This window comes from Girardinichthys multiradiatus, chromosome 10 (assembly GCF_021462225.1).
Source record: "Girardinichthys multiradiatus isolate DD_20200921_A chromosome 10, DD_fGirMul_XY1, whole genome shotgun sequence".
In the NCBI taxonomy this organism is placed as follows: domain Eukaryota; kingdom Metazoa; phylum Chordata; class Actinopteri; order Cyprinodontiformes; family Goodeidae; genus Girardinichthys; species Girardinichthys multiradiatus.
Window position 1 is genome coordinate 32021332 of NC_061803.1, and position 27645 is coordinate 32048976.

Below are 27645 nucleotides of genomic sequence, written 5' to 3' on the forward strand. Positions count from 1 at the left end.
CAAATTGACAAGGCCTTTTACTACCAGAGATTTAAAAAATGGAATAGATAATATAATATATGACAATGCAATATATCAAGTAATGCACATTTTTCACAAAGCTGTGAAAAATACTTTGCCTTTAACAGCAGTTAAAGCTCCCCCCTTTAACAGCAGAAAGGCGGGAGTTCAGGTTTTAACAAATGACTGAATAGGTGATGTCTGATTTTAGATGTAAAGAAACAAAAGGATAAACAAACCCAAAAATGAATAAATAAACAAAAATTTGTCACATACATTTCTTACAACAAATAAAATTAATGTTTGTCATTGACTACCAGTTATTTATCGTTTTGATAATTACAACGGCATCAACCTAATCTACAAAACTTTTTCAGGCAGCACATTTTTATCGGTTTACAATGAAGCAAGTAGAAATGCCATGGTATGTTCAGTTTAAATAAGGCCCATCCATGAATAATTTTAACCAGCCTGTTTATTCCTTTAGGATAATGTGGGTTTTTTAAGAAATATCTTAAGATCGAAGTTTTTTTTGTTTTTTTTTCAAAGATTTTTTTTTGCGGCACCGGTGGCCTTTATTTTTAAGTGTTTTTTTGACAGTAGGCAGACAGGAAACGGGTGGAGAGAGGGGGAAAGACATGCGGCAAACGTCGCCGGGGTCAGGACTGAAACCCAGGAACACATCATATTAGCTGAATATTTGTTACAGCAGAAAGTATATAATCACTTAATGTATCAAAGTAGTATCTCGGTCAGAAACTCAGACTGCAGAGATTCACAGATTCAGTCTTTTGTCACTACCACATCGTGCTGACAAACACAACAGCGACATCTGATGGAGGAATAAGGTGGTTGCAGCTTTTTAAATCTGCTGGAGTTGATGAGGCAGGAAATGTTTTACGTCATTGAGTTCTTCATGATTTCCTGACTTCAGTGCTTGAGTGGCATGATTTTGTCTGGGTGAACTGGGTCTGATAATTTCACCCGTATTTGTTTAGGTCCAATGTTTCACTCAGCTGCTGCCATGATTTACAATGAGTTCAGGTAAAAGTTCCTGTAAAATGTTGATGGTGTTTAAGGGCCACACACATCATGTGCAAGTTCACTGGACTGGACGGATCTTCATACTGATGGCCTTTAGGGAGTAGCCCCGTCCCTTCCAGGAAATCCACTCCACTCCGATGGCATAAAGCGAGTTATCAGCACCCCAGCGGTACACGCCATTTGGGTTTGCAGAGTGACAATCGGAAAACCAGAACCCTGCAATAAACGTTTGGGCACAGTTCTTCTCCCAGGTATCCTGATCTTTGTCAAATGTAGAGAACTTTTGTCCACTGATATGACTTAGAGAGTCTCCTGAAGAAACACAAAAAGACAGAATATCACATAAACTTATTTGCATCACATTATTTTCATAGCTTATAAATTGTCTTCCAACAAGTTTTTAACTCCTGGCAATAACACTATGATACAGTCTCTGACATTATGTTGATTATGAATCAAATCTGAAAGAAAATGTTATTCACTAATCACATTTATTGACTGTTTAAAAAGGGTTGTCAGTTGTATTCCGCCCCTCATTATCTCTTTTAAAAGCCTATTTGAAGCGGAAACGAAACCAGTCAATTCCCCAGATGAGTTAAATCACATCTAACTGAAAAACTAGTTTAAACATGCTGAAAAAATGAAACTTTTTGGTACAAGGATTGATTGGAGTTACTTTAGTCCTGAACATTTTACCTGAACTTATCTCACCAAAAACAGCTACAAGTCTGTTGTTACGCACCTGCCCCTCCATTAGTGATTCCAGTCAGGTGTAGTCTGTAGCCGTCAGACTCTGGGCCGACGCAGAACGAAGTGTAACGAACGTATGATTTGTTTCCTTCAAAGTCCTCCATGTCGATCAGCAGTTCAGATTTTTTTCTCTGAGTCAGGTAGAAGACATTCTCCAGACCTGAACACAACAGAAACACGGAGAAACTAATCTCTCAGAACTTTTGGGGTGTTCTCTCTGGTTTTCATGACTATTGCGTTGGCTTCACATCTCACCGAGCCAGTACTCTCCTGCGGCATTTCCAAAACCGAACTTGTATTGATTCCAGGGCCTGTAGAAGTTCACCGAGCCATCCATCCTCCTCTGGAAAACCTAAAGGGAAGTTAAGGTGGTTAACCAGCTGAACATAGCCCAGATTTCCTCACAGTGAGGTTTGTTGCACTTTGAAATCATAGTTTGTGTTGGGTATCTGAAATGCTGAAATTAAAGTGATTTATTGTAGGAGAGTCAACCAGCTGGGTTGTTGTTGTAAATGTGATTGTTAGGATGTTAAGAACTTTTTTAAAATTATTTTTATTATTTTCACTTTGTAATTTTACAGCATTAAAGTTGCATTACTCTGCATACCAGCTGAACCTAGCATAATCATATGTGTAAGAGTTTGCTTGCGGGAGCGTGTGGCCTTCAAAAGACTATATCTGCTTAACGTTATCTCACCTGAGTTATGAGAAAGAGCCCTTTGACTGTAGACTAGGAAAATTAATATTGTGTGCATCTAGAGGGGGAGACTTGCAGATAAATAGAGACACATTGTCTGTATTAGGTTAGTTCAGCTGGGGTGTTATAGGTGAGATTGTACATGCTATATGCTCTGTCTGTTGAACTCCTTGCGCAAGTAAAATGGCCTGTGTAATCGAGTCGAGTGTCTGTCGTTTCTCTTTTAGAAAGGTGAATAAAAGAATCTTACCAACAGTTGTGCGGAAAACATGAAGAGTACTGCACTAAATATAAGGAATATAGATTCAAAGTAGATACCATTACAGCTGTTTTAACACATTATTTTCAATTAAATTATGTCAACTTTCCAAACAATTATTGAAAGTTCTGCGTAAAATAATAAAAAGCAAAAATATGTAGAAACAAAAGAAACAATCCTTACTGTCCATTTTCCTTCCAGAGACTCCATGTCACAGTAAACCTGCAGGCACAAACATAGAAGCTGAATGTTGGTCAAACCAAACTGATGGTGCTGCACAGTGACTGCTTGTTTCTGATTTTTCACAAGCACCAAACAGAACAAGAGCCTGACTGAGCTCCTACTGGACTCTGTAGCCAATGCTGTTGAACATCGAGCCCCATTATGTATGAATCAGCTAGAAAGATCTTCATCCTGCAGCTCATATATTGTTAACAGATGACATGGATTTGATGTTTGTGATTTTTTAAGGGTTGTTGTTGAAAATGTGTTTAGATGTTAAATAATTTGCTAACAAGATACATCTTTACTTCAACATCAGGCAATAATAATGCATATTTGAAATGTTTGAAATGAATTGCTGATCATTTGATTACTGCTGGAGGTTTGAGTGTACCTGAACAGCAGATGTAGTTCCAATGGGATAGATGGTGTAAACTCCGCTGGGTCGGCTGGTATCTTGGTTGTAGATGTCGCTGCAGTCCAGAGGAAGGCTGAGATCGGAGCAGCTGGTCACCACAGGGATGAGGAAGAAACCCAAAAACATCTGCAGCAGAGGAACAGTTTATTCAGTACAATCCTGTAGAGTGAGAACTTTTCTGATCTTTAAATAAAATTAAAATCCAAAACAAAGCAGCAAGAACTAAAATCTCAGATTCTGTGGCGCCCTCACTGGAAAATAGGCAGCATTCCACATAAAAAATAAAAGCCTAAAATAGATCAAAGTTTTCACAGATTTGTGTTTTCTTCAGAATGTTTTACAAAAGGTTAAGGTAAACTTTTCTGATCCAAAGATAGTGAGGAACATTTAAAAATTCACCTTCATGGTGATTGTTCTGCTGCAAAGATCTACAAAGTGATGTCTGTCAGTAGGAGCTCTGCTGCAGTGAACTCATGAGTCAACTGCTTTTATAACCCACATGTTAATGAGTTACTGAACCCTGACGGTCCTGTGGATGAATAACAAATTAAAAGAGACCACTATTAAGAAACCAGGGAGTTTTCCTTTACAATGTTTGTGTAAGTGTTTTAAAAAAAATCTCAGCGTTAGTACAGATCAAGTGTTATGAAATTCTAGAGAAGCTGAAATTGCGCAATAACATAAACACAGGGCTGAAGGTTTAGAGATTTTTACTACAGGCTGCATGAAATCATTTGAAATGTGCAATGTTGGTTTCTCTAATTCAGGTATGTACAGGAACTGAACAGCAGAAGAAAAAATTATTCCCTCTTTCTTGGACAAAATATTTGACTTTTTCTCTTTGTACAAATCATTATCTTTATGGTTAAATGGGCAAAACAAAGCACTAAAAAAAAAAGAAAAAGTAACCTAAAAATCCTAAAACTGTTGAAAATTGGTCATATTTAAAAACAATCTGTCAGGTGCGGTGTAACGGAGGACCCCGGAATGCAGACAAGCAGGCAGCATGACGGTAAGTAAAGATTGCCGTGATATTGATCAGAACAGACAGAACACAACGTGACTGGAGCAAAACAGAAATTCAAGGATACAAACTAATAGAAACATAACTAGAAAAATATGAAACTAAAGCATAACCAGATCCAAAAACCTAACTTGACAAAACATGAACTAGAAGACAAAATCTAAAAATAATAAACAGAAGCATGATTCAAAACCTTAACCGTGAGAAACATATAAAGAAAAACTGCAACCAAAAACCAAACAACCCCAAATCATAACACAATCTTTCATTTATTTTAATTGGCCTTTTATACTATATAACCAAGAAGTCAATTGATTTTACAAGTGAAAACTGTCCAAGGTAGCAGCTATACAAATCCAAACGGCATAAAACACATTGAAAATAAAATAAACCAATGGTTATTTAAATATAGTGACCTCTAAAGAATATACCCTTGAACTCATTTTTGGAGGTCAGAGTCTTTAGCTCAACAACGCATTGTAGATTTTTCAATGACCATGGTGTATGATGGGAAAATGCTGTTTTGCCAAGCCGTCAGAGCCCTGTGGACATTTAAGAGCAACTACTGGAACACATGCAAAGGATAAACTTAAGCCCCATATTAATCATATGGCTGGCAGATTTAGATTTAAAATTATTTTCAGTCAGTCAACCAATCAGTTCAATCGAATTGTTCCCGATAAGAAATGAGACAGGTGTGTCTCAAAATATAATCAAACAATGTAAAAGGAGTATCTGTCTGGTAAAGCACTGTTTCTCTGTCTATTTACATTTTAATAACAAATAGCAGGTCAAAAACTCTTTATACCCTCCTTAATAATTAATGGAAAACAAAATCTTCATCAGCATTACAGCAATAACATCCTTCTTATAATTGTTGACGAGCTATTTGCATGTTTCCATGTGTATTTTGATAATTTATCAGTGTTGATGAGTTCTAAGTCTTCTAGGCTGGTAGACCAACGCTAATGTTTAGCTCGCTCCACAGATCTTCTATCAGATTCAAGTAAGGACACTGGGTGGGCCACCCCAACATGTTATATATTACTCCTGGTCAGAAGAAACATGTTGGTAAAATTAAAAGATCACTTTAAATATAAATCTTTCAGGAACATAAAAAATTTTTAATCAGATATTTATATGGCACTTCTTTATTGACACATCATTCATTTAATATTAATGTGTAGTACATGTAGAAGTATTTAACTTTTTTTTCATTGGAGAGTAAAAAAGTAACCTATCATAGTTGTCCGAACTACCGCACCCTGTTGGCGGTCAGACATCTCGGAGCTCCTCCGGTACTTGGTTCCCGGAAACAGTCACTCACTCTATCTAAAGACTCTTAAATGAACGACTCTCAACCAGTTTCTAACTTTTAGCTCCTTTAATCTAAATTAAGGCCACACACATCATGTGTAGGTTCACTGGACTGGACGGATCTTCATACTGATGGCCTTTAGGGAGTAGCCCCGCCCCTTCCAGGAAATCCACAATAATAAAGGTTATTCCTAACATAGTCATAACTGAAACTTTTTGGTAAATACTCACTACTTTACATGTAGTTTGTATAAAATATGTATTCCAAGAAAATGGAAAAACATTGAATTTAATTTAAACGAGCCACATACTCTATTGTGGCCTCGTTAGATGAATACATTGTGACATTTTGGGTGAGGCGGGCCAACAGCCTGGACCGGACAGCCATGCTCGAATTGCCAGCCTTCTCCTACCAGTAAAAAAGTAACCTATCATAGTTATAACTGAAACTTTTTGGTAATTACTTTACATGTAGCTTGTATAATCTGTATAATAATTATATAATCTCTGGTTTTCCAGAGTAATTACTGCTGGTGGTAAGGCGTATTCTTCACTTTCTGTTTTCGCTGTTGCACTTGGTGGATTGTTTGGTGTGTGAAGGCTCTCTCGTTTGATCTGATTTCTCTCTACTGTGATATCTCTTACTTGTTCTTATACATAAGCACGTTAAACACATACTTTTTGTTGCTGCATTTAACTTTTGGGGACTCTCTGTATCTTACACGTTTTTTTCTAGTAGTGGTAAGGGGTTGCTAGCTTAGCGTTAGCTTTAGCTCCACCATAGCTACCCGTTCTGCTGTTTCTTTCTCTGAGTCTTCTCCTCTCTCCTGCTCTCTGTGTCAGATGTCAGTTACTCCTCTGCCTCCTTTAGTGATAATGGTACGTGTAATAAATGTAGTACTTTTGTAGCTTTGAAGGCGAGGGTGTCGGAATTGGAGGCCCAGCTCTGCGCTGTTGAAAAACCAGCAAATAGCTGAGGCCCCTTTGCCAGCGCGAAGCCACCGAGGGTAGCTCCCCGTAGCAGTCCTCCAGCAGAGACCGCGCAGCCAGGGCCTCAGGCTGGCTGGGTGACGGTACGTAGAAAGCATAGTCCTAGATCCCAGCCCACAGGTCACTACCAACCCGTCTGCATTTCAAACAGATTTTGCCCGCTCAGCGACACACCCGCTGAGAAGCCAACTCTGGTAATTGGCAGCACCATAGACAGAAACGTGGCACTAGAGACACCAGCGACCATACTCAAATGTCTGCCAGTGGCCAGAACGGGCGACATCAAATCCTACCTGAAACTGCTGGCTAAGGATAAGCGTAAATACAGTAAGATTGTTATTCACGCTGTAATGACACACTGTTACATCAATCGGAGGTTGCCGAATTTATTAGTTCTCCAAAACACTGACAACCCAGGGTTCAGACCAGGAAGCAGGGTCGTAGTTTAACACCCGTCTCTGCAGCTTCTGTACTGCTACCCACCCATTAACCTATTAAGACAGTGTCTCGCCCACAGCCAAAATTTAATAGATTAAAAAATAATGTAAAAGGAGGAAATCATGAAAATCTCATAAAAATAAACACAACTCAGACTGAAAAGAAAAATAAAACAATTAAATGTGGCCTACTGAACATAAGATCTCTCTCTTAAAAGACTTTGCTAGTTAGTGACCTGATTTGTGACAATCAGATTGATTTATTTTGTCTCACAGAAACCTGGCTGCAGTAAGAGGATTATGTTACTATAAATGAGTCAACTCCTACTAATTATTTAAATTTTCACATTCCTCGAAATACTGGGCGAGGAGGAGGAGTAGCAACCATCTTTCAGTCCGATTTATTGATTAATCCCAGACCAATTAATAGCTACAACTCTTTTGAATATTTAAGCCTTAGTTTTCCTCATCCAAATTGCAAAAAACTAAAGCCACTTCTGTTTGTTGTTTTGTACCATCCACCAGGCCCTTACTTTCAGTTTTTACATCAGTTTTCAGACCTTTTATCTGATTTAGTGTTAAATACAGATAAAGTTATTATAGTGGGGGATTTTAACATTCATGTTGACACTGAAAGTGATAGCCTAAATATGGCCTTTAATGCTATCTTAGACACAATTGGCTTTGCTCAAAACATTAACAAACCTACCCACATTTGTCTTCATTCTCTGGACCTTGTGCTGACATATGGCATCGAGTGTAAAGACATAACAATATTTTTTCATAACCCTGTCCTGTCTGACCATTTTTTAATAACCTTTGAGTTTAATTTAACCGAGTACTCCACAGCTGAAAGACCATTTCATTATTGTAGATCATTATCAGAAAACAACCTTTAAAGAATCTGTTCCACTTTTAATTTCCTCATTATCACAGAAAAACACAGTGGAGGGCAATAATTTAGTTTCTTCCCGTTCACAAATTGATTCTCTTGTTGATAGTGTTACTTCATCATTGCGTGGTGCATTAGACAATGCAGCCCCGTTGAAAAAGAAGGTAATTATTCATAGGAGGCTGGCTCCCTGGCTTAATTCAGAGCTGCGAACTTTAAAGCACAATGTTATAAAATTGGAGAGAAAATAGCGCTCTACACACCTAGAGGATTCCTACTTAATCTGGAAAAATAGCCTACAGTTGTATAAAAAGACACTGCGCCAAGCTAGAACAGCTTATTTCTCATCATTAATAGAAGAGAACAAGAGTAATCCAAGGTTACTCTTTAATACAGTTGCTAAACTTACACAGAGTCATAGCTCTGTTGAGCCATCTATTCCCTTAGCTCTCAGCAGTCATGACGTTATGGGATTCTTCTTAAATAAAATGATTCTATTAAAAATAAAATCTTTGACATACTCCTGAAGATGATTACTTCATCCTAAGCAAGTGAGACAACATTGGAATAACTGTAGAACCTGATCTGTGTTTGGACTGTTTTGATCCTGTGGAGCTTCCTGAGTTATCAGAAATATTAGCTTCATCTAAACCTTCAACTTGTATGTTAGACCCAATCCCAACCAAATTATTTAAGAAATGTTCCCTCTGATTACCAGCCCTATTTTAGATATGATTAATCTATCCTTAATAAATGGATATGTACCACAAGCTTTTAAGGTAGCTGTAATTAAACCTTTACTTAAGAAACCTTCGCTTGATCGAGATGACTTGAAAAATTACAGACCTATATGCAATCTTCCATTCTTATCTAAAATTCTTGAGAAAATAGTTGCTAATCAAATGTGTGAGCATTTACACAGCAATGACCCGTTTGAAGAGTTTCAGTCAGGCTTCAGAGCTCATCATAGCACTGAAACAGCTCTGCTGAAAGTCACTAATGATATTCTTAAGGTCTCAGATAATGGACTTGTGTCTGTACTGGTTCTGTTAGATCTCAGTACTGCATTTGATACAGTCAATCACAATATTCTCTTAGAAAGGCTGGAATATTCTGTAGGGATCAGCGGAAAAGCACTAGGCTGGTTTAAATCTTATTTGTCTGACAGATTCCAGTTTGTTCATGTTAATGATAAATCATCTTCAAACTCCAGGGTTAATTGTGGAGTACCACAGGGTTCAGTATTTGGGCCAATTCTCTTTACTATATAAATGCTTCCAATAGTTAAAATTATCACGCAGCAAAGGATACATTTTTACTGTTACTCTGATGATACTCAGCTCTACTTATCCATAAATCCTGATGAGCCCAACCAGTTAGATAGACTACAAGCTTGTCTTGAAGACCTAAACTTGGATGACTTTAAATTTTCTGCTTCTAAATTCAGACAAGTCAGAAGTTGTCGTCTTTGGACCAGAGTCTTTAAAAAAGAAACTGTTTAGTCAATCCCTTAACCTGAATGGCATTAAATTGGCCTCTGGTAATAAAGTAAAAAACCTTGGTGTTATTTTTGACCAGAACATGTAATTTAAATCCCATATTAAACAGGTTTCTAGGATTTCCTTCTTTCACCTCCGGAACATTGCCAAAATTAGAAATATCCTATCCAGGAATGACGCAGAAAAACTAGTCCATGCATTTGTTACTTCAAGACTGGACTATTGTAATTCTTTACAACCAGGATGTCCTCAAAATGCAGTTAAAAGCCTTCAGCTGATTCAAAATGCTGCAGCAAGAGTTCTGATGAAAATTAAAAAGAGAGATCATAATTCTCCTACTTTAGCTTCCCTTCATTGGCTCCCTGTTAAATTCAGAATAGAATTTAAAATTATCCTCCTCACATATAAAGCCCTTAATGATCTAGCCCCATCATACAACAGAGATCTGATTGTTCTATATGTTCCTAACAGAGCACTTCGTTCTCAGACTGCAGGTTTACTGGTGGTTCCTACAGTCTCTAGAAGTAGAATGGGAGGCAAATCCTTTAGTTATCAGGCTCCTCTCCTGTGGAACTAGCTGCCAGTTTTAGTCCGTGAAGCAGTGGCTTAGGTAATCCTGAGCTATCTCTGTAATGCTGCTATAGGCTTAGGCTGCTGGAGGACATAATGACCACTTTCACCCTCTTTGCTACATTCTCACACTACTCTCCAATTTTGCATTATTAGCTGTTATTTCAGCTTATAATTTTATGTTCTCTCTCTTTTCTCTTCCTAGAAGCTACACCTGGCCTGACTCTGTGTCTACCTGTGACACCTTTCTGGAGGGGGCATCGTCCAAGCTTCTGCTGGCAACAACTTAATGCTCACCCTCTACCGATGATCCACATGGCCTGGCCCGGCCCTGTCTTTCAGTATTTAACCCTTTCTCTCTCCTAGACATAGCTACTGACTGAGCTTCTACTGTGACTAAATCTTTGTGCTTTCTTTCAGACTCTAACCTTGAAAACTGGCTCAGAGTTTATCTGTTCTTTCTTTCTAGGTGAAACGACTAAAGGAGCTACATCCATTAACATTTACTTTTCCTTCCCATAGAAAGTACTCCTAGATCAGTGCTTCTGTGTTATTTTTGTGTCTCTGCTCTGTTCTCTCAAACCCCCAGTCGGTCGTGGCAGATGGCTGCTCACACTGAGCCTGGTTCTGCTGGAGGTTCCTTCCTGTTAAAAGGGAGTTTTTCCTCTCCACTGTCGCTACATGCATGCTCAGTATGATGTAATGCTGCAAGTCTCTGACTCAATGCAATCTGCTGGGTTTCCTTAGATAGAAAAACTTTGTATCCAATTTGAATAAATAACTGAATCCGACTGCACTGTTCAATGGCTAGGAATTGAATTGGAATGTATGTATCTGACTTTTGTGAAGTGCCTTGAGAGAACATGTGTTGAGAATTGGCGCTATATAAATAAATTGAATTGAAATTGAATTAAAATGTGTATTCCAAGAAAATGGCAAAACGGTGAATTTAATTTAAGCGAGCCACATACTCTATTGTGGCCTCGTTAGATGAACTCATTGTGACTTTTTGGGTGAGGCTGGCCAACAGCCTGGACCGGACAGCCATGCTCAAATTGCCAGCCTTCTCCTACTAGCGCTCATAGTGGTGCAGCCATGGTGCCATTTGTGTGCCGATTACTTTTACATTTTTTTGCCTTTCTTATTTTTTCAGTCATTGCCAAGTTTTTTTGAAGGGGCCAGTGAATCTATGGAATATAGTAGAAACAAATCAGCTTGTTGATTAACAAGAAAAATAATCTTGTTCAATAAATGCCTGTGGTGCCTATGTGAAGGGGTTTGTTTCTTGAAGGCAATCTTAGATTAAGTTTAATGATGATATTGAGGGGATGTGTGGTGCTATCTGATCAGATAGTGGTGCTATCTTGGGCAGGGACCAAGTGCAGACATGAATTTTGGATGAGGAGCATAGAACTGATTTATTAAATAAGAAACATAAAAGGTTACAGTAGAGCACAAGGAAAACAGGACTTTAATAAAGTTTCAGAAAGCCTTGCTGCAGCTCAGAGTGGGTAACAAAGGGTAACAAAGACTGGATAACGGACATGGAGTACAGTAGGTATAAGCCGGGAGGAACCATCAAGAACAATGAAACCAGATAGTCCAAATGCTGAGGAAGGGGGGAGAAAGGACCAATGAGCAATGGGAGCTAATCAGAGGGAAATCAGGAGCAACTGGTGGGAGAAAAGATGCAAGCGAACTGAAGGAGGGAGGCGAATTAACACAGATGAGCAGGGAGTCCAGTGAAGAAGCAGAAACATCTAAGCACAAGAAAAAAATCATGAATCTAAACTACAGTGAATGAACTAAAACAACAACAACTGAAAAACAGAGAAGTGCAGAGAAAACAGACAAAGAACTCAAACTCTAAACCAAACAGGCAGATGCATGACAATTTTAAGCCTTTTTTCTTGTCATTTTTACGATTATGTATGGGAAGAAAATTGTGCTATCAGAAACTTAACTTTAATTGCTCAGACTGAATCTGCATTTGGGTAATTTAAAATGGAATGCATTGGTTTGAAAATGAATTTCACTAAACTGAAACTGAATTTAATGGTTTGAAGTTGAATATATTTGCTTTACACTGAATTTAATGCTTTGAAACTGAATTCATTTGCTTTTAAAATGTATTTCATTGTATTAAAAATTCAGTTTGACTACTTTCACTTTCAGGTCTGAAATTCAATTTCACTTCCAAAATTTAGTTTTTTGTGTCACGCATCCGGGTCCTTGAGAATAGCCACAGATTAATCAAACACAGATTCATCGATTTATGTTTCACATAAAAGTCATTTTATACAAATAAAAGGTACTTTTACTGCATTTTGAGCTGGAGCAGTGCAGCATACATGAGCTTGGCGGATGTGAGGCGGAATAAGATGGCGGGTTGAGCAGCTGTGTTTTTGAAGATCGCACAGCAAGTCCTAAATTTTACTGATTATTTAAGTGGACATTCCATCAAAATATCGAGATGGCTTCCCAGAACATTAACAAGTCTCTCAAAGCTAAAGCTGATTCGAAAAAGAAAGAAGCGACCCAGATTAAAGACCATGGCTATGCCATGGTACTCTCCACTCAAAATAAAAGGGAACGAGGCGACTCGGCACCTGCAACTCTGAGCAAGGCACCAGGTGAGAAACAAATCAAGTCAACTGAAGATCTGGGAGATGAGGACATTTCTGTCAGAGATATAATGAAAGGAATCACTCAGCTCAGAGAGAAAGTGGACAATATTGATCAACAGGTGAGACATAGCAGTGTTATGCTTGCTAACCTAGCCAAAGCGGTGGAAGGCAATGCTAACGAAGTCAAAGAATGTAAAGAAAAGGTGAAAGAGCTAGAAAAGCAAAGTGAACATCTTCAAGAGATAAATGTTGACCTTAAAAAGAGGCTCAGAGAACAGGAAATATATAGAATGAGGTGGAGCCTTCGGATTAAAGGCTTGAAGGAGGAGAAGGATGAAGATATCAGGTCTTTAGGACTTTAAAACACATCATTCCTGAATCTGAAGCGAGGCTCAAGGAGGAAGTGGATGTTGTACACAGGCTAGGAAAGAAGATGGATAAAAAACACATAAACATCATTGTTTTGTTCCCATGAAGAATTATAACTGTCAAGAGCGGGGCATCAGGTTTGTTGAAATGCTACCCAAAGAGGACTGGGAGGAGATAAATCGTCTTTGGCCACTTATTGAAGCCAGGAAGGCTGGAAAGGTGGCCTACTTTCGCGGTCCCTTTGGATATATTGATGGGCGCCATATCGGAGTGGAAGATGTGCATGCAAGATAAGATGGAGATGCAGGATTTGTTACAGGACTTGCAAGTGTAATGCTTCCGCCTGAGCGTTCTATTGCTAATTTACTGAATAGCGTTTCTTATTTGTTCAACTGTTTCTAGGGGTTAAACCCCCTTTTTTCAGTTTTAAATCAAGGGTTTGTTTCTGTTGCTTTTTTTTTCAATTTTTCACCTTTTTTTTGTGAAGTGAAGAAATTTTATTTGGTACACTCAATGTTAGAGGCTTAAAAGACATTGTCAAAACGAAAGCATTATTTCTGTCTTCAGAAGGACAGAAGAAGAATTGTTTTTTTATTTCAAGAGATTCACTCATCGAATACAGATGAAACATTTTGGGCTAACCAAAGAGGCAACAGGATTTTTTTTAAGCCATGGGAGAAATCGAAATGGAGGTGTGGCAATCTGTTTTAATAATTTCACTGGGAAAATTTTAACACACAAAGGAGACACAAATGGACATTGGTTAACAGTGGTGACCAAAATTGACCACCTTATCCTCATAATAGTAAATGTATATGGCTTTAATAACGACAGTTTAAATAGAACTCTTCTGAATGAATTATCTCAGGTTATTCTTGAATTAAAAACACTGTATCTCACTGATCATGTCCTTTTGGGAGGGGATTGGAACATAAATCCAAATGAATGGTTGGATAGGTGGCCTCCATGATCAGGCAAACAAATATACAATAGTCTGATAAATTGTTTTATGACAGATAACAATTTAACTGGCGTGTGGAGAACTTTGAACCCAGAGCTGGCTGAATATTCATGGATAAAACGGACAGTGTACATCAAGATTGGATTATTGGTTAATAAATAAAGATCTCTTAACACACGCCACAAAATCATTGCTTTATTAGCTTAACAATAGGACCTAATATAAAGAGAAACAAAGGCTACTAGAAATGTAATGCCAGTTTATTAGACAATGACTACTTTACAGGATTAAATGACTTACTGTAACAGGATTAAAATATATATGCAAAGATGTGGAAGCTGATCACTCAATTAGAGATGACATGAATAAATGGGTATTTTTAAAATATAAAATAAGATTGGGTACAATACATTTTTGCAAAGAACTTAGGAAGAAGGGAAAACAGTATGAATGTGATCTATTCAGAGAAATTAACAAAATGTGTAACTCTTCAGATAGAGTCAAATATTAATGGAACTGCAAGCTAAATTAGATGCTTTATATCTGCAAAGGGCACAAGGTGCTTAAGTCAGGTCAAGAGCAAAATGGATTGAAGCTGGAGAAAAGAATTCTGCATACTTTAGCTGCTTAGAAAAAAGTTGACAGCAAGGAAACTCTATAATGTCTTTATTGATCAATTATGAGGAATGCAGTCAGTCAGTCAGTCATTTTCTACCGCTTATTCCATAGTGGGTCACGGGGGAGCTGGTGCCTATCTCCAGCAGCCTATGGGCAGGAGGCAGGGTACACCCTGGACAGGTCGCCAGTCCATCGCAGGGCAACACACAAACAACCAAGCACACACTCATTCATACACCTAAGGGCAATTTAGAGAGACCAATTAACCTAACAGGCATGTCTTTGGACTGTGGGAGGAAGCCGGAGTACCCGGTGAGAACCCACGCATGCACGGGGAGAACATGCAAACTCCATGCAGAAAGACCTCAGGCTGGGAATTGAACCCAGGACCTTCTTGCTGCAAGGCAACAGTGCTACCAACTGCACCACCGTGCAGCCCATGAGGAATGCAATAACAGTAAAATTGTTAAAGAAGCAATGTTAAATTTTTTTTCCAATCTATACTCTACTACCTTCTCAATACTGGATTCTAATTATCTTTTTGATAAAATTCAAAACAGCATTCCACAAATTGAAGCGTCGAGAATTTATGTGTCAGAATTTAAACCAGAAGAGTTAGAGACAGTGGTATCTAAAATGCTGTTAAATAAATCTCCAGGGACTGATTGTCTTACATCTAATATTTATAGGTCTTTTTGGAAGGAGATTAAAAATCTTTTATCTAGGGCTATTAATGCATGAATTGAGAGAAAGGCATTGAGTTCTGAGTATGAAGGAAGGTATAATTACCTTAATTCCCAAACATGGAAAGGATAAACGAATGATAAATAATCTAAGACCAATTACTTTGTTAAACACAGATTACAAAATTATCTCAGGGGTTATTGCTGCAAGATTAAAAGAAGGGGTCTCATCAATAATTAGTGAAACACAATCCAGTTTTCTAAAACAAATCAATCAATACACAATAATATTAGACTTGTTTTAGATCTGCTTGACTATAGTCATTTGTTTGATGAAAGGGGGTTAATATTATTTTTAGATTTTTATAAAGCGCTTGATTGTGTTGAACATCCCTTCATAATGCAGACCCTGTCTTATTTTGGTTTTGGAAAAAAGTTTCTTACTGTTAAGGGAATGCTTTATAATAGCATTAATAGCTCTGTCTCTCTGAATCATGGTACCAGTCATAGATTTAATATCAAAAGAGGAATAAAACAGGGATGTTCCTAATCACCTTTATTGTTTATAATGGTGGCAGAAATGTTATCTATTTTAATTAAGACCAGTGACACTGAAGGCTTTAATGGATTTGGACAGAATATAATAATAAGTCAATTGGCTGATGACACGACTCTATTTATAAAGAACAATGATCAAATTCCCAAAGCATAAAACTTTTAAATTGTTTTTCTAAAGCATCTGGATTACAATTAAATATAGACAAATGTGAGACCTCTGTATATTATAAAAGTGAGGAAAGAGGTAAAATATTATATATATAATAAATATATATGTTTATTATATATATGACTCGAAAAGGGAACACTCAAATAACACATCCTAAATCTGAATGAATGAAATATTCTCATTGAATACTTTGTTCTGTACAAAGTTGAATGTGCTGACAACAAAATCACACAAAAATCATCAATGGAAATTGTTGGAATAATTCTCTAGAGGAGACATTTGGTGGTGGTGTGGTGACGACAAGTTATTTGATCAATTACCTTCAAATGTAACGGGACTCTATGCTCTAGTTACCTTATTGTAACCAGTTTTGGTATATCCTATGTCAGTAGATGAAGTAACACATGGACTATCTAGTGTAATACCACATGACTGGCGTAATAGCAAGCGCAGAGCTGCAGCTCGGCAGACTGAGGGAGACCCTACGTACATCGATGCTATAGATGTACCTCGAGGAGTGCCTGATGAATATAAATTAGCTGATCAAGTAGTTGCAGGATTTGAATCAAGTATCTGTTGGTGGTGTACAATGAACAAAAACGTAGACAGGATCAACTATATCCACTACAATGTTCAAAAACTACGAAATTGGGCACAAAGCGGGTTTGAAGCCATCCATGACCAGTTGGCTTCAACTTCCCTGTTGGCATTGCAGAACAGAATTGCTTTGGACATGTTAGCTGAAAAAGGAGGAGTTTGTGCAATTTTTGGAGAACAATGCTGCACATTCATACCTAACAACACTGCTGCTGATGGCAGCCTCACCAAAGCCATAGAAGGTTTGAGATCTTTAAATGGCAAAATGAAGGAGCATTCTGGAGTAGACACCTCGATGTGGGACTCCTGGCTGGATGTGTTTGGGAAGTATAAAGTTTTAGTATCATCAGTAATAATTTCCTTTGCAGTGTTTGCTGCAATTTCGACATTGTGTGGATGTTGTTGTATTCCCTGCCTTCGTTCTCTTCTTAACCATCTCATCACCACAGCTATTTCTCCTATGGAAGACAGAGTTACCCAACTCTATCCGTTACTTAAACATCAGGATGATGAGGATGATGAAGACTGACCACTTTTCTGACCTGTACCCGGATCCATCTCTATATGATTCTGTAGTTTAAATGTCAGTAAGTGCCTCTGAGTGTAATTATATTTGTGCTCATAAAAAATGATCTTACAGTTAAAAATCCAAAAGAAGTGGCTGTTTAAGTGATATGAGAATATGAGCAAATATAAGATAAACAGGGGGGAAATGTTGGAATAATTGTATATAGATTTATCTTATATTTTTCCTTTTTTATTAACTTTACTATTTGATCTTTATAACCTTCCATGTATGTGTGAGTAAGGATGTGATGAGTTTGTTTGCAGGCAAGGATCAAAGGTGGAGCCGGGAAGGAAGCAGTCACAGTTGAGGATGTCATAAAGATGGAGGCTGATTGTGCTCAACAAAGGACACACAGATCTTAAGATGGTGGAGACTGTGGAAGTGTGCTGTTACAAGATAATGGTGTATATAACTTGTTTACGTTGCAGCAGTTTATCCGACCCTTCAGAGCAGCAACGTTCATGTAACAAGGGACCACCCTAAAGATAATAAAAAGAGAGGATTGGACAGATGTGTTTTCAGAGCGGTAGATTTGTAACTCAAGCACATCTCTGTCCGTTCTCCTCGCAGCAAATAAGAAACTAATTCTTTGTCTTTCTCTTCTTTTGTGATGTTATAAGTATTTTAGGTTGTTTGAACCTGACATAAATCTAATTTATTAACCAATGGATGCCTGGATTTGGAGTCACACACAAAATTAAAGTGGAAAAACACACTACAGACTGATCCAACTTTGATGTAATGTCCTTAACGCTAGAACTCCCAGGGCCGTCATTTTGACGGTTTTGAAAGTTTGACATGCCATAACTCTGGTTTATTAAAACTCTGATCTTTCTGGCATCCTGACTTTTTCTAAACCTGTGTCTTGTGTATTCCTATGTCTCTTAAAAAAAATAACAAAGTAAATTAAAGATCTAAGTATTTCTACCTCTAACTACCACAGCCGCTATTTTGACGGCCCTATTAATTACATTGATATTTTTTTTCCCGCGGCTGAGTATACGTGCGAGCGTTGCCTAGCAACCACCACTCTAGAACGCAGTCTGAGAAGGAGATTGTTGGCATCCTACAAATGGCTTCTAGAAGGATATTTTCTGCTCAAGAAGCATTGGAAATGCTTCAAAAATTAGATGATTGTGATTCTGGGGTCGAGAGGGATTCTGACGGCTCTTGGTCAGTATTCAGTTACAGTGACAGCGGGTCAGAGAGTGAGCCTCCCCCGGCTAAAAAACACGAGTCGTCCCGTTGTGGCACATTATTTCAAGGTAGTAAAAGATTAGCCTATGTAACGATTTTATAATTTTAGGCTATAGTTTACAAATTAGTAAACTAATAATATATAAACTATAGCAACAGTGCCACCATCAGCGCAGAGACAGGGAGACGAGCCTGGTGCCCAGTGCCCAGCTATAAACCCAGCAATCCAGTTCCCTGGCAGGAGAGAAACTACAAATCAAGGTACTGAAAATGGACAAAGAAATAAACAATATGTTAGGTCAGCCCAGTACCAACAATCTATTCTGCGCTTTACAGCGTTTTCAAGATGAGCGCACACCTGGGAAGGAGGAGATAATAGGAAAGGATGGCACTGTGTAGACAGTAGTAGGGGAGGAAGAAAGTAGAGGGAGGCGTCAGAGCCAGAACGCGTTGACAAAGTGCCAGATCCAAGATGCCCAAGACCGCATTCCTCTGCTTGGTGGATGCCGAAATACTTATCCACGTTCAGGGCTGCAGTGTGGCTGAGGCCCGCAGAATTTTAGGAGATGATTTCTCCTCGGACATGAGTGTGGATGAGCTGAAGGCATTTTTAGCACTAGTTTATGTCCTCGAAGTGAGGGGGGGGAGGAGTTGTCCAGCTTTTGGTCAGATTAGTAAAGCTTTTTATAAAAACTGTGTAATTTTTCAGCACTATTTATAAATAATAATACAACATAGGTTTTGATCAAATACTATTATTAATTCTTGTCAAAACCATAATTTTATAGCGTGTGACCTTTAGCATTCTGACCGCTTGTAATGCGATGACGTCATCACCACCCTCGCATCCAGAATGCTCGACGTCAAATTGACGGGCTTGGGAGTTCTAGTAGTGTTAGAATTCTGGGAGTCCTAGTGTTAAAACAAGTCAAAATGAGGCTCAGTATTGTGTGTGGCCTCCACATGCCTGTATGACCTCCCTACAACGCCTGGGCATGATCCTGATGAGACAGCGGATGGTCTCCTGAGGGATCTCCTCCCAGACCTGGACTAAAGCATCCGCGAAATCCTGGACAGTCTGTGGAGCAACGTAATGTTGGTGGATGGAGCGAGACATGATGTCCCAGATGTGCTCAATCGGATTCAGGTCTGGGGAACGGGCGGACCAGTCCATAGCTTCAATGTCTTCATCTTCCAGGAACTGCTGACACACTCCAGCTACATGAGGTCTATCATTGTCTTGCATTATGAGGAACCCAGGGCCAACTGCACCAGCATATGGTCTCACAAGGGGTCTGAGGATCTCATCTCGGTACCTAATGGCAGTCAGCCTACCTCTGGCAAGCGGCCCTCCAAAGAAATGCCACCCCACACCATTGCTGACCCAAACCGGTCATGCTAAAGGATGTTGCAGGCAGCAGATCGCTCTCCGTGGTGTCTCCAGACTCTGTCACGTCTGTCACATGTGCTCAGTGTGAACCTGCTTTCATCTGTGAAGAGCACAGGGCACCAGTGGCAAAACCCCCATTTGTGGACGTCGGGCCTTCATACCATCCTCATGGTGTCGGTTTCTAACCGTTTGTGCTAACACATGCACATTTGTGGCCTGCTGGAGGTCATTTTGCAGGGCACTGGCAGTGCTCCTCCTGTTCCTCCTTGCACAAAGGCGGAGGTAGTGGTCCTGCTGCTGAGTTGTTGCCCTCCTACGGCCTCCTCCACGTCTCCTGGTGTACTGGCCTGTCTCCTGGTAGCGCCTCCAGGCTCGGGACACTACGCTGACAGACACAGCAAACCTTCTTGCCACAGCTAGCATTGATGTGCCATCTTGGATGAGCTGCACTACCTGAGCCACTTGTGTGGGTTGTAGAGTCCGTCTCATGCTACCACGAGTGTGAAAGCACCACCAACATTCAAAAGTGACCAAAACATCAGCCAGAAAGCATAGGTACTGAGAAGTGGTCTGTGGTCCCCACCTGCAGAACCACTCCTTTATTGAGTGTGTCTTGCTAATCGCCAAAGATTTCCCCCTGTTGTCTATTCTATTTACACAACATGTGAAATTGATTGTCAATCAGTGTTGCTTCCTAAGTGGACAGTTTGATTTCACAGAAGTTTAATTTACTTGGAGTTATATTGTGTTGTTTAAGTGTTCCCTTTATGTTTTTGAGCAGTGTATATATGTATAGATACATGTACATATATCTATACATTTCATAGACACTCGATATTGTTTTATCTTTGTTTGGTTACCTATTTTACCCCTTTTGTGTAGAATTTTGCATGCTTGATTAGGTGAAGATTATTGAATCAGAAGAGCAAAGTGTATCAAGGTTGTTGATTTAATAAATATTCACGTAGATAAAGAGAAAGCATTTGTGTTTATTTTGAGCAAGAGTGATTTATCTGTCAAAATAAGGTCAAAGTTCCTGCACTCTCCTTTTTGTGCCAAAGGCATATCAAGGCATATCAATAATAATTCTAATTTACTAAGTAGTAATTAGGTAATTAGTAATTTACTAATTGTAATTATTAAGGGCTTTGAGCCCATAATCACAGCACCAGAGGACATCTCTGATTTCTATTCGTAAGTACTGATTTTTGGTTAAGAAATTATCTTCCTGAATTATGATTTTTAATTATATTTTAATTGATTTAATTAATCAATAATCATAACCCTTACACACTCAAACACTGACTTGGTCTCTACTATGCTAACTCTTGCTGTTTTGCTGCAGCAACAAATATGTGTTAATATTCTCCATACACTGAAATAAATATTTCTAATTCAATCGGCAAGAAATGCGCACTTCAAGGCCTATATCCTCCCGTTGCCATGGTAAATCTTGTCACTGCCATTGATGAGGGCTTCTTATATACTCGCGCCTGTGCTTAACTCTGGCCACACTTGTTAACCAATTGTTACCACATGTTTTGAAACCGAAAACCCTGAGTATCACAGTGTCTAGTAGTTCTACTCAGGGTTGTGCTTTCTACTCAGAGTTTGTTAACCCTGCTTTCTGAAACGGGGCCCAGGAATATGTAAAGGGGTAAATAAAAACCATGTAGTTATTTACAGTGGAGACAGCGGGATTCAGGCACCATTTGTTCGGCTTCACAGGGATCTTCTTCACCTCTAGGGGCAGGATTTTTCTTTATGTCTAAGAAAGATGGTTCACTCCAGCCACGCATTGATTATAGAGATTTAAACCAAATTACCATCAATAACCATGTGTAAAATCAGAAAGCTGCAGCTCAGTCAAAATGTTGATGCTACAGTCCTGACCAAGACCAGGTAAACAGATTATATCACACCAGTCCCTAAATCATTTTACTGGCTCCCTGTTTGTGAGAGGACATAATTAAATATTTTCTTCATTGTCTAAAAGGTGCTGAACAGTCTAAGGTCTTAACAAATTTCTAAGTGGCGGCCCAGATATGACACATGTACAGTAGGTGATGAGAGACTTGGTTACTCTGTTCCATGGACCAGAACTAAATAAGTGCAGGAAGCATTTAGTTACGATGCTCCTTGGCTCTGGGACCAACATTCTCAAACACATTGCAATTTACTGCAGCTTTTTCATAAAGATGTCATGGCCATATATTTATTTTAATATTGCATTTTATCAGTTTTTTTACTTTAATTCAACACATTTAACAACTTTTGTTTTAATATATTGAATGTGTTTCATGTTTTTTATTACTGTTCCTTTAACTTCCAGTAAAGCATTTCAATTACCTTGTTGGTAAATGGTGCTATATAAATTCTCTTTAAATCAAGATGTTACACACTTAAGTTTAGAAATTTAATGCTATTACAAAAAAATCACTTATTTGCAAAACACCATACATTATAAGGGTTGGTATCAGGGGAAAATACTTAAAACTGACAAATGGAGTTTAGACAGAGATTCAACTTGGAAGATTCACCTCTACTTCCAGCTCCATCTAACTACTCCAACCAATCAGCTTCTGGTCCGCCTTCCTCTTCAGCCAATCATCCCTCAAGGCTTCGCCTTAAAAGACCTTCACACGCAGAATCTCCTGCTCTTCAGCTGAGCTTCAACCCTCCTCCACCCCATCTCCACCATCTGGCTTCAAGCTCCTTCTGACTCAGGCCTCCACTCCACCACCAGCATCAGTAGCAGTGAAACCAAACAGAATGCTTTATGTGGAAACACTTGAAATAAGACCTTACAGTGACTGGTGTCCATTACAATTTGTTTACTGACAAAATATTTAAATTTTAAAGTGGGTTTTTTAATGCAGTTCCAACTGCATTTGAATAATTTGTAGAAGCAACATTTTTATTTAATACAATTTTTGCAAGGTAAAAACTCATCTTGCATAAACTAAGAGCAGGATTCAGTGTGAACTTTTGTTAAGTTATGTTATTGGTTTGCCCCATGATGAACTGCTATACCCCACCTCTTACCCAGTTAAAGCTGGGGTGGGCTCCAGCTCACAATGTTATCTTTGTGGTCCTTGGTGCCTACAACCTGTCACTTCTTTAAAATATAGTGTTTTACCAAATGAACTGAACTCTTGGTTTTATCATCAACTGTGAACAGAGTCCACTGAGTCAAGACCTGCTGGATTTAAGCATAAAAAAGTTGAAGATAATGTGCTTTGGTAAAGTAGCAGAATAAAACACCAAAACTCACAAGAAATAAAAAGGAAATTATACTAAAACATTCAAAAATCCCAAGTACCAGAGTTAGGCGTACTCATATACCGGAGCCAGGCGAAAGGCTATTTTTGATCTGCAGTCAAAGGACAGAAATGATGTACTACATGTATTTTGCACAGGTTGTACCACTCTTCCACTCTTGTGTAGCGGTAACTGAAAGTACACGATGACAAAATAAAATGTACAGGGCTGCATTACTACAGTTTATCACCAAAATGTATGGTCACTGCTGCAATTACAAATAAAGAAAAGAGTTGCAATTAGAATGAATGATTCTACGTGCCTGGGGCTTGGAACAACATCTAAACATTGAAAACGAAAAACTTTAACATAACATAATTTACAAAACAGAATTCATTTCTGTCATTTGAGAAAAAGCAACACATATGAAAAAAGAACTTAAAATCAAGAGCGATCAGCATTCCTGACCTGCAGAAACTGCCCTAATAATGGAGAATTCCAGTCCCAACTTGAATCAAGCGTAGAATTATTGGTGTTAAATTGCACCAGGAGAGGCCAATTGAAAAAGATGAAGTACCAATAAAACAGCTGCATCCACTAACCTGTTCTGGCCCCAAACCTCCTATTAAAGAAAGTTCACTTTGTGTAACATGGAGTTTTAGCATTATTTGTGATGGGTTTTAGTGTGCTGTGTGTAAGGATTTTGGAGTTTTCCATTTGTATTTACAGGTAAGTCTTATCAGAATCGTGTGAATTTGTTACCTTCTTTTCAACATTGGAGTCTGCTATCCTGCAAAACACATTTCTATGTTACTGAAAGATGTCTACTGTGATATGCTTCACTGTAATCTGAGTAATGAAGAGGATTTTGCATGAACTTCTTTTTTGGTTTCTAGGTTTAGGTCAGACTGGAGCGGGTTATAATTTTGGAGTTGGTTCTGGCTTTACCGGTGGAGGAGTTTCGGTTGGCTTCCGTGCTGGTTCTGCTAACACCAGTTGTGGTGTTAGATCTGGTTTTGGTGCTGGATCTAATGGTGACCTTGCAGCTGTGCAGGATGCAGGAATTGCTCAGACGATTGCTGACCTGATGCACTTCAGCCCCAACCGGCTGCTGCTTTGTTTCCCTTGGAGCTCTGAAGATGTTCCCTTGGGACATCTAGACATCTTCCGGTTTGACTTGACATACACCCAGACTACTTTTGACATATTCCAATGCCTGGAGAGCAACCTGGGAGCCCCCCAAAGCCAGGGTCCAACGGGCAAGCACGAACTAAGGGACACGACAGCTAAAGGGTATCAGAAATATCAAAAAAGCCTCTTTTGTACACAACACTTTTGTTATATGAAGGTGAAAATTTCTGAGAAACTCTTTAAATATGTTTGTTTTTTTCCTTTTGGTAATTTCTTTTTAATTTAAACTTTACACAATTCTTAAAACAGTCTTGTCACTGGAGTCGCACATGTCCCACACTAGATATATGAAGAAGGGGTAGTCAAAACCCTCTCCAAATCTGGTAAAATAGGGTAGAGTAGGTACTGGCAGTGGAAAGTCACTAAGTGGCACACAGCCTGGATTGTTAAGGGATTAGGTTATTTGAGTTCACTTTGTCAAATCTACCAGATGTTAGAATTATAATCAAATCATTTTTCATACAATGAAAAAGTTCCCCTTCTTTCCAAATTGTCTTACTTCTCTCTTCTCCCCATCACATTTTGTCTTTTAAAATGGCACAGTTTTGCTCAAAATATTGAAATGCACACAACATTATGGGTGACATACCAGAGTTCAAAAGAGGACAAATTGTTGGTGCACGTCTTGCTGGCGCATCTGTGACCAAGACAGCAAGTCTTTGTGATGTATCAAGAGCCACGGTATCCAGGGTAATGTCAGCATACCACCAAGAAGGATGAACCACATCCAACAGGATTAACTGTGGATGCAAGAGGAAGCTGTCTGAAAGGGATGTTCGGGTGCTAACCCAGATTGTATCCAAAAAACATAAAACCACGGCTGCCCAAATCACGGCAGAATTAAATGTGCACCTCAACTCTCCTGTTTCCACCAGAACTGTCCGTTGGGAGCTCCACAGGGTCAATATACACGGCCGGGCTGCTATAGCCAAACCTTTGGTCACTCATGCCAATGCCAAACGTCGGTTTCAATGGTGCAAGGAACGCAAATCTTGGGCTGTGGACAATGTGAAACAAATATTGTTCTCTGATGAGTCCACCTTTAATGTTTTCCCCACATCCGGGAGAGTTACGGTGTGGAGAAGCCCCAAAGAAGCGTACCACCCAGACTGTTGCATCCCCAGAGTGAAGCATGGGGGTGGATCAGTGATGATTTGGGCTGCCATATCATGGCATTCCCTTGGCCCAATACGTGTTCTAGATGGGTGCATCACTGCCAAGGACTACTGAACCATTCTTGAGGACCATGTGCATCCAATGGTTCAAACATTGTATCCTGAAGACGGTGCCGTGTATCAGGATGACAATGCACCAATACACACAGCAAGACTGGTGAAAGATTGGTTTGATGAACATGAAAGTGAAGTTGAACATCTCCCATGGCCTGCACAGTCACCAGATCTAAATATTTTTGAGCCACTTTGGGGCGTTTTGGAGGAGCGAGTCAGGAAACGTTTTCCTCCACCAGTATCACGTAGTGACCTGGCCACTATCCTGCAAGAAGAATGGCTTAAAATCCCTCTGACCACTGTGCAGGACTTGTACATGTCATTCCCAAGACGAATTGACGCTGTATTGGCCGCAAAAGGAGGCCCTACACCATACTAATAAATTATTGTGGTCTAAAACCAGGTGTTTCAGTTTCATTGTCCAACCCCTGTACTTGGCAGTTTGTCCCCTTTGTTTTACCTGGGTCATGGGCATCAGGAGGCTCTTGATCTTTCTTCCCTGAGCACCACCCTTCTTGCTAAAGACCTTGAGCAGTTTTGATGATTGAGCATCCAGCTCGGAGAAGAACTTTTGCAGCAAACCGACTGTCGTTATCCTCTTGAACTCAGCACTTAACTTGACACAAAAATGGGTAAAGAAAAATGTAACTACCATTGCATTGAAACAACAAATTAGTTTAACAATTTAAATTTTCCACCATATCTTGGAAAAAGGTGACAATAAAGGAGAAATAACCAAAAACAAATGTTTCCAAACTATTTTTGAATTTAAAATATGGACATACTCTTATCACTTATTCAGTTACCTCATGCACACTGAAGAGAGCTGGCCATCTGGTTTTGAAAATTGCAATCATGGGTGCATCTTGAATAACTTCTTGCCTTCTATGAGAAAAGGTCTCGGCCATCATTGCTGCCACTGTGTCCTTTTCTTTGCTTCTGAAATAAGGGCCTCTCTTATCTTTTCAAGTGTCTCTGCCGATTCTCCTGATGGGTAGGATGGGCAGTAATTCACCTCAGCTTTTCTGGGCTTCTTCACACCGTAAGCAGGACTGCTCTTGTCTGCAGGCTTATTTGTTAAGGAATTTAGTTCGACCTCTGGGCATCCAAGCCGCTTGAGCTTCTTTCTGTAGTTGGCAAGTTTATACTTCAAACTAACTTTCCAGCCAACATATCCAGTGGCAGAGCCTGGTTCTCTCAAACAAGGATGTGATGATACAAGGGCTTCTGCTGCCTCTTCAAACTCCATCAGTGGGGTACACTTTGTGCTGTACAATTGCTTCAGCCAAACTGTCAAGAATAGCAGTTTTAAGTCTGATGTCAGGGTCGAGCAAAGTTCCAGTTGTTTTGAATGCGGCAGTGGCTTTTTCCAGCTGCAGCTCACAATCGTATGGGAATCGGGGAACAACAAAAACAACAGGCCATCCAGACGATCTTGAGGCGGCAGAATCAGGAGATGACAAAATGTCTGGGTCAACTGAGCCACTTGAAAGTGATGAGTCATCACCAGAGCGTGATGTAGAAGGAGCTGAATAAGGTGGGGGTGGAGTGTCACTAGGCAGGCCAGAATCAAAAATTAGCTTTATGGTACTTTTGTCCTCGATCTCTGATATACAGGTCCTTCTCAAAATATTAGCATATTGTGATAAAGTTAATTATTTTCCATAATGTCATGATGAAAATTTAACATTCATATATTTTAGATTCATTGCACACTAACTGAAATATTTCAGGTATTTTATTGTCTTAATACGGATGATTTTGGCATACAGCTCATGAAAACCCAAAATTCCTATCTCACAAAATTAGCATATTTCATCCGACCAATAAAAGAAAAGTGTTTTTAATACAAAAAACGTCAACCTTCAAATAATCATGTACAGTTATGCACTCAATACTTGGTCGGGAATCCTTTTGCAGAAATGACTGCTTCAATGCGGCGTGGCATGGAGGCAATCTGCCTGTGGCACTGCTGAGGTCTTATGGAGGCCCAGGATGCTTCGATAGCGGCCTTTAGCTCATCCAGAGTGTTGGGTCTTGAGTCTCTCAACGTTCTCTTCACAATATCCCACAGATTCTCTATGGGGTTCAGGTCAGGAGAGTTGGCA

The 27645-nt window shown here is 39.2% G+C and overlaps 1 protein-coding gene across 2 annotated transcripts; it reads right to left on the reverse strand.

The window, feature by feature from the left end:
• Nucleotides 1–305: 305 nt before the first annotated feature.
• LOC124874845 (microfibril-associated glycoprotein 4-like) lies at nucleotides 306–27143 on the reverse strand. Of its 2 annotated transcripts, XM_047376432.1 has the most exons (7): nucleotides 26344–27143; nucleotides 25998–26153; nucleotides 3367–3516; nucleotides 2934–2972; nucleotides 2050–2146; nucleotides 1787–1954; nucleotides 306–1356 (listed from the first exon to the last, which is right to left on the reverse strand). In XM_047376432.1, the coding sequence occupies exons 1-7, from the start codon at nucleotides 26446–26448 to the stop codon at nucleotides 1103–1105; spliced, it is 969 nt and encodes a 322-aa protein (XP_047232388.1). In that variant the 5' UTR covers nucleotides 26449–27143; the 3' UTR covers nucleotides 306–1102. The 2 variants fall into 2 exon arrangements, with proteins under 2 accessions (XP_047232388.1, XP_047232389.1); XM_047376433.1 differs by lacking the exons at nucleotides 25998–26153; nucleotides 26344–27143 and adding an exon at nucleotides 3790–3896.
• Between the last annotated feature and the right edge of the window lie 502 nt (nucleotides 27144–27645).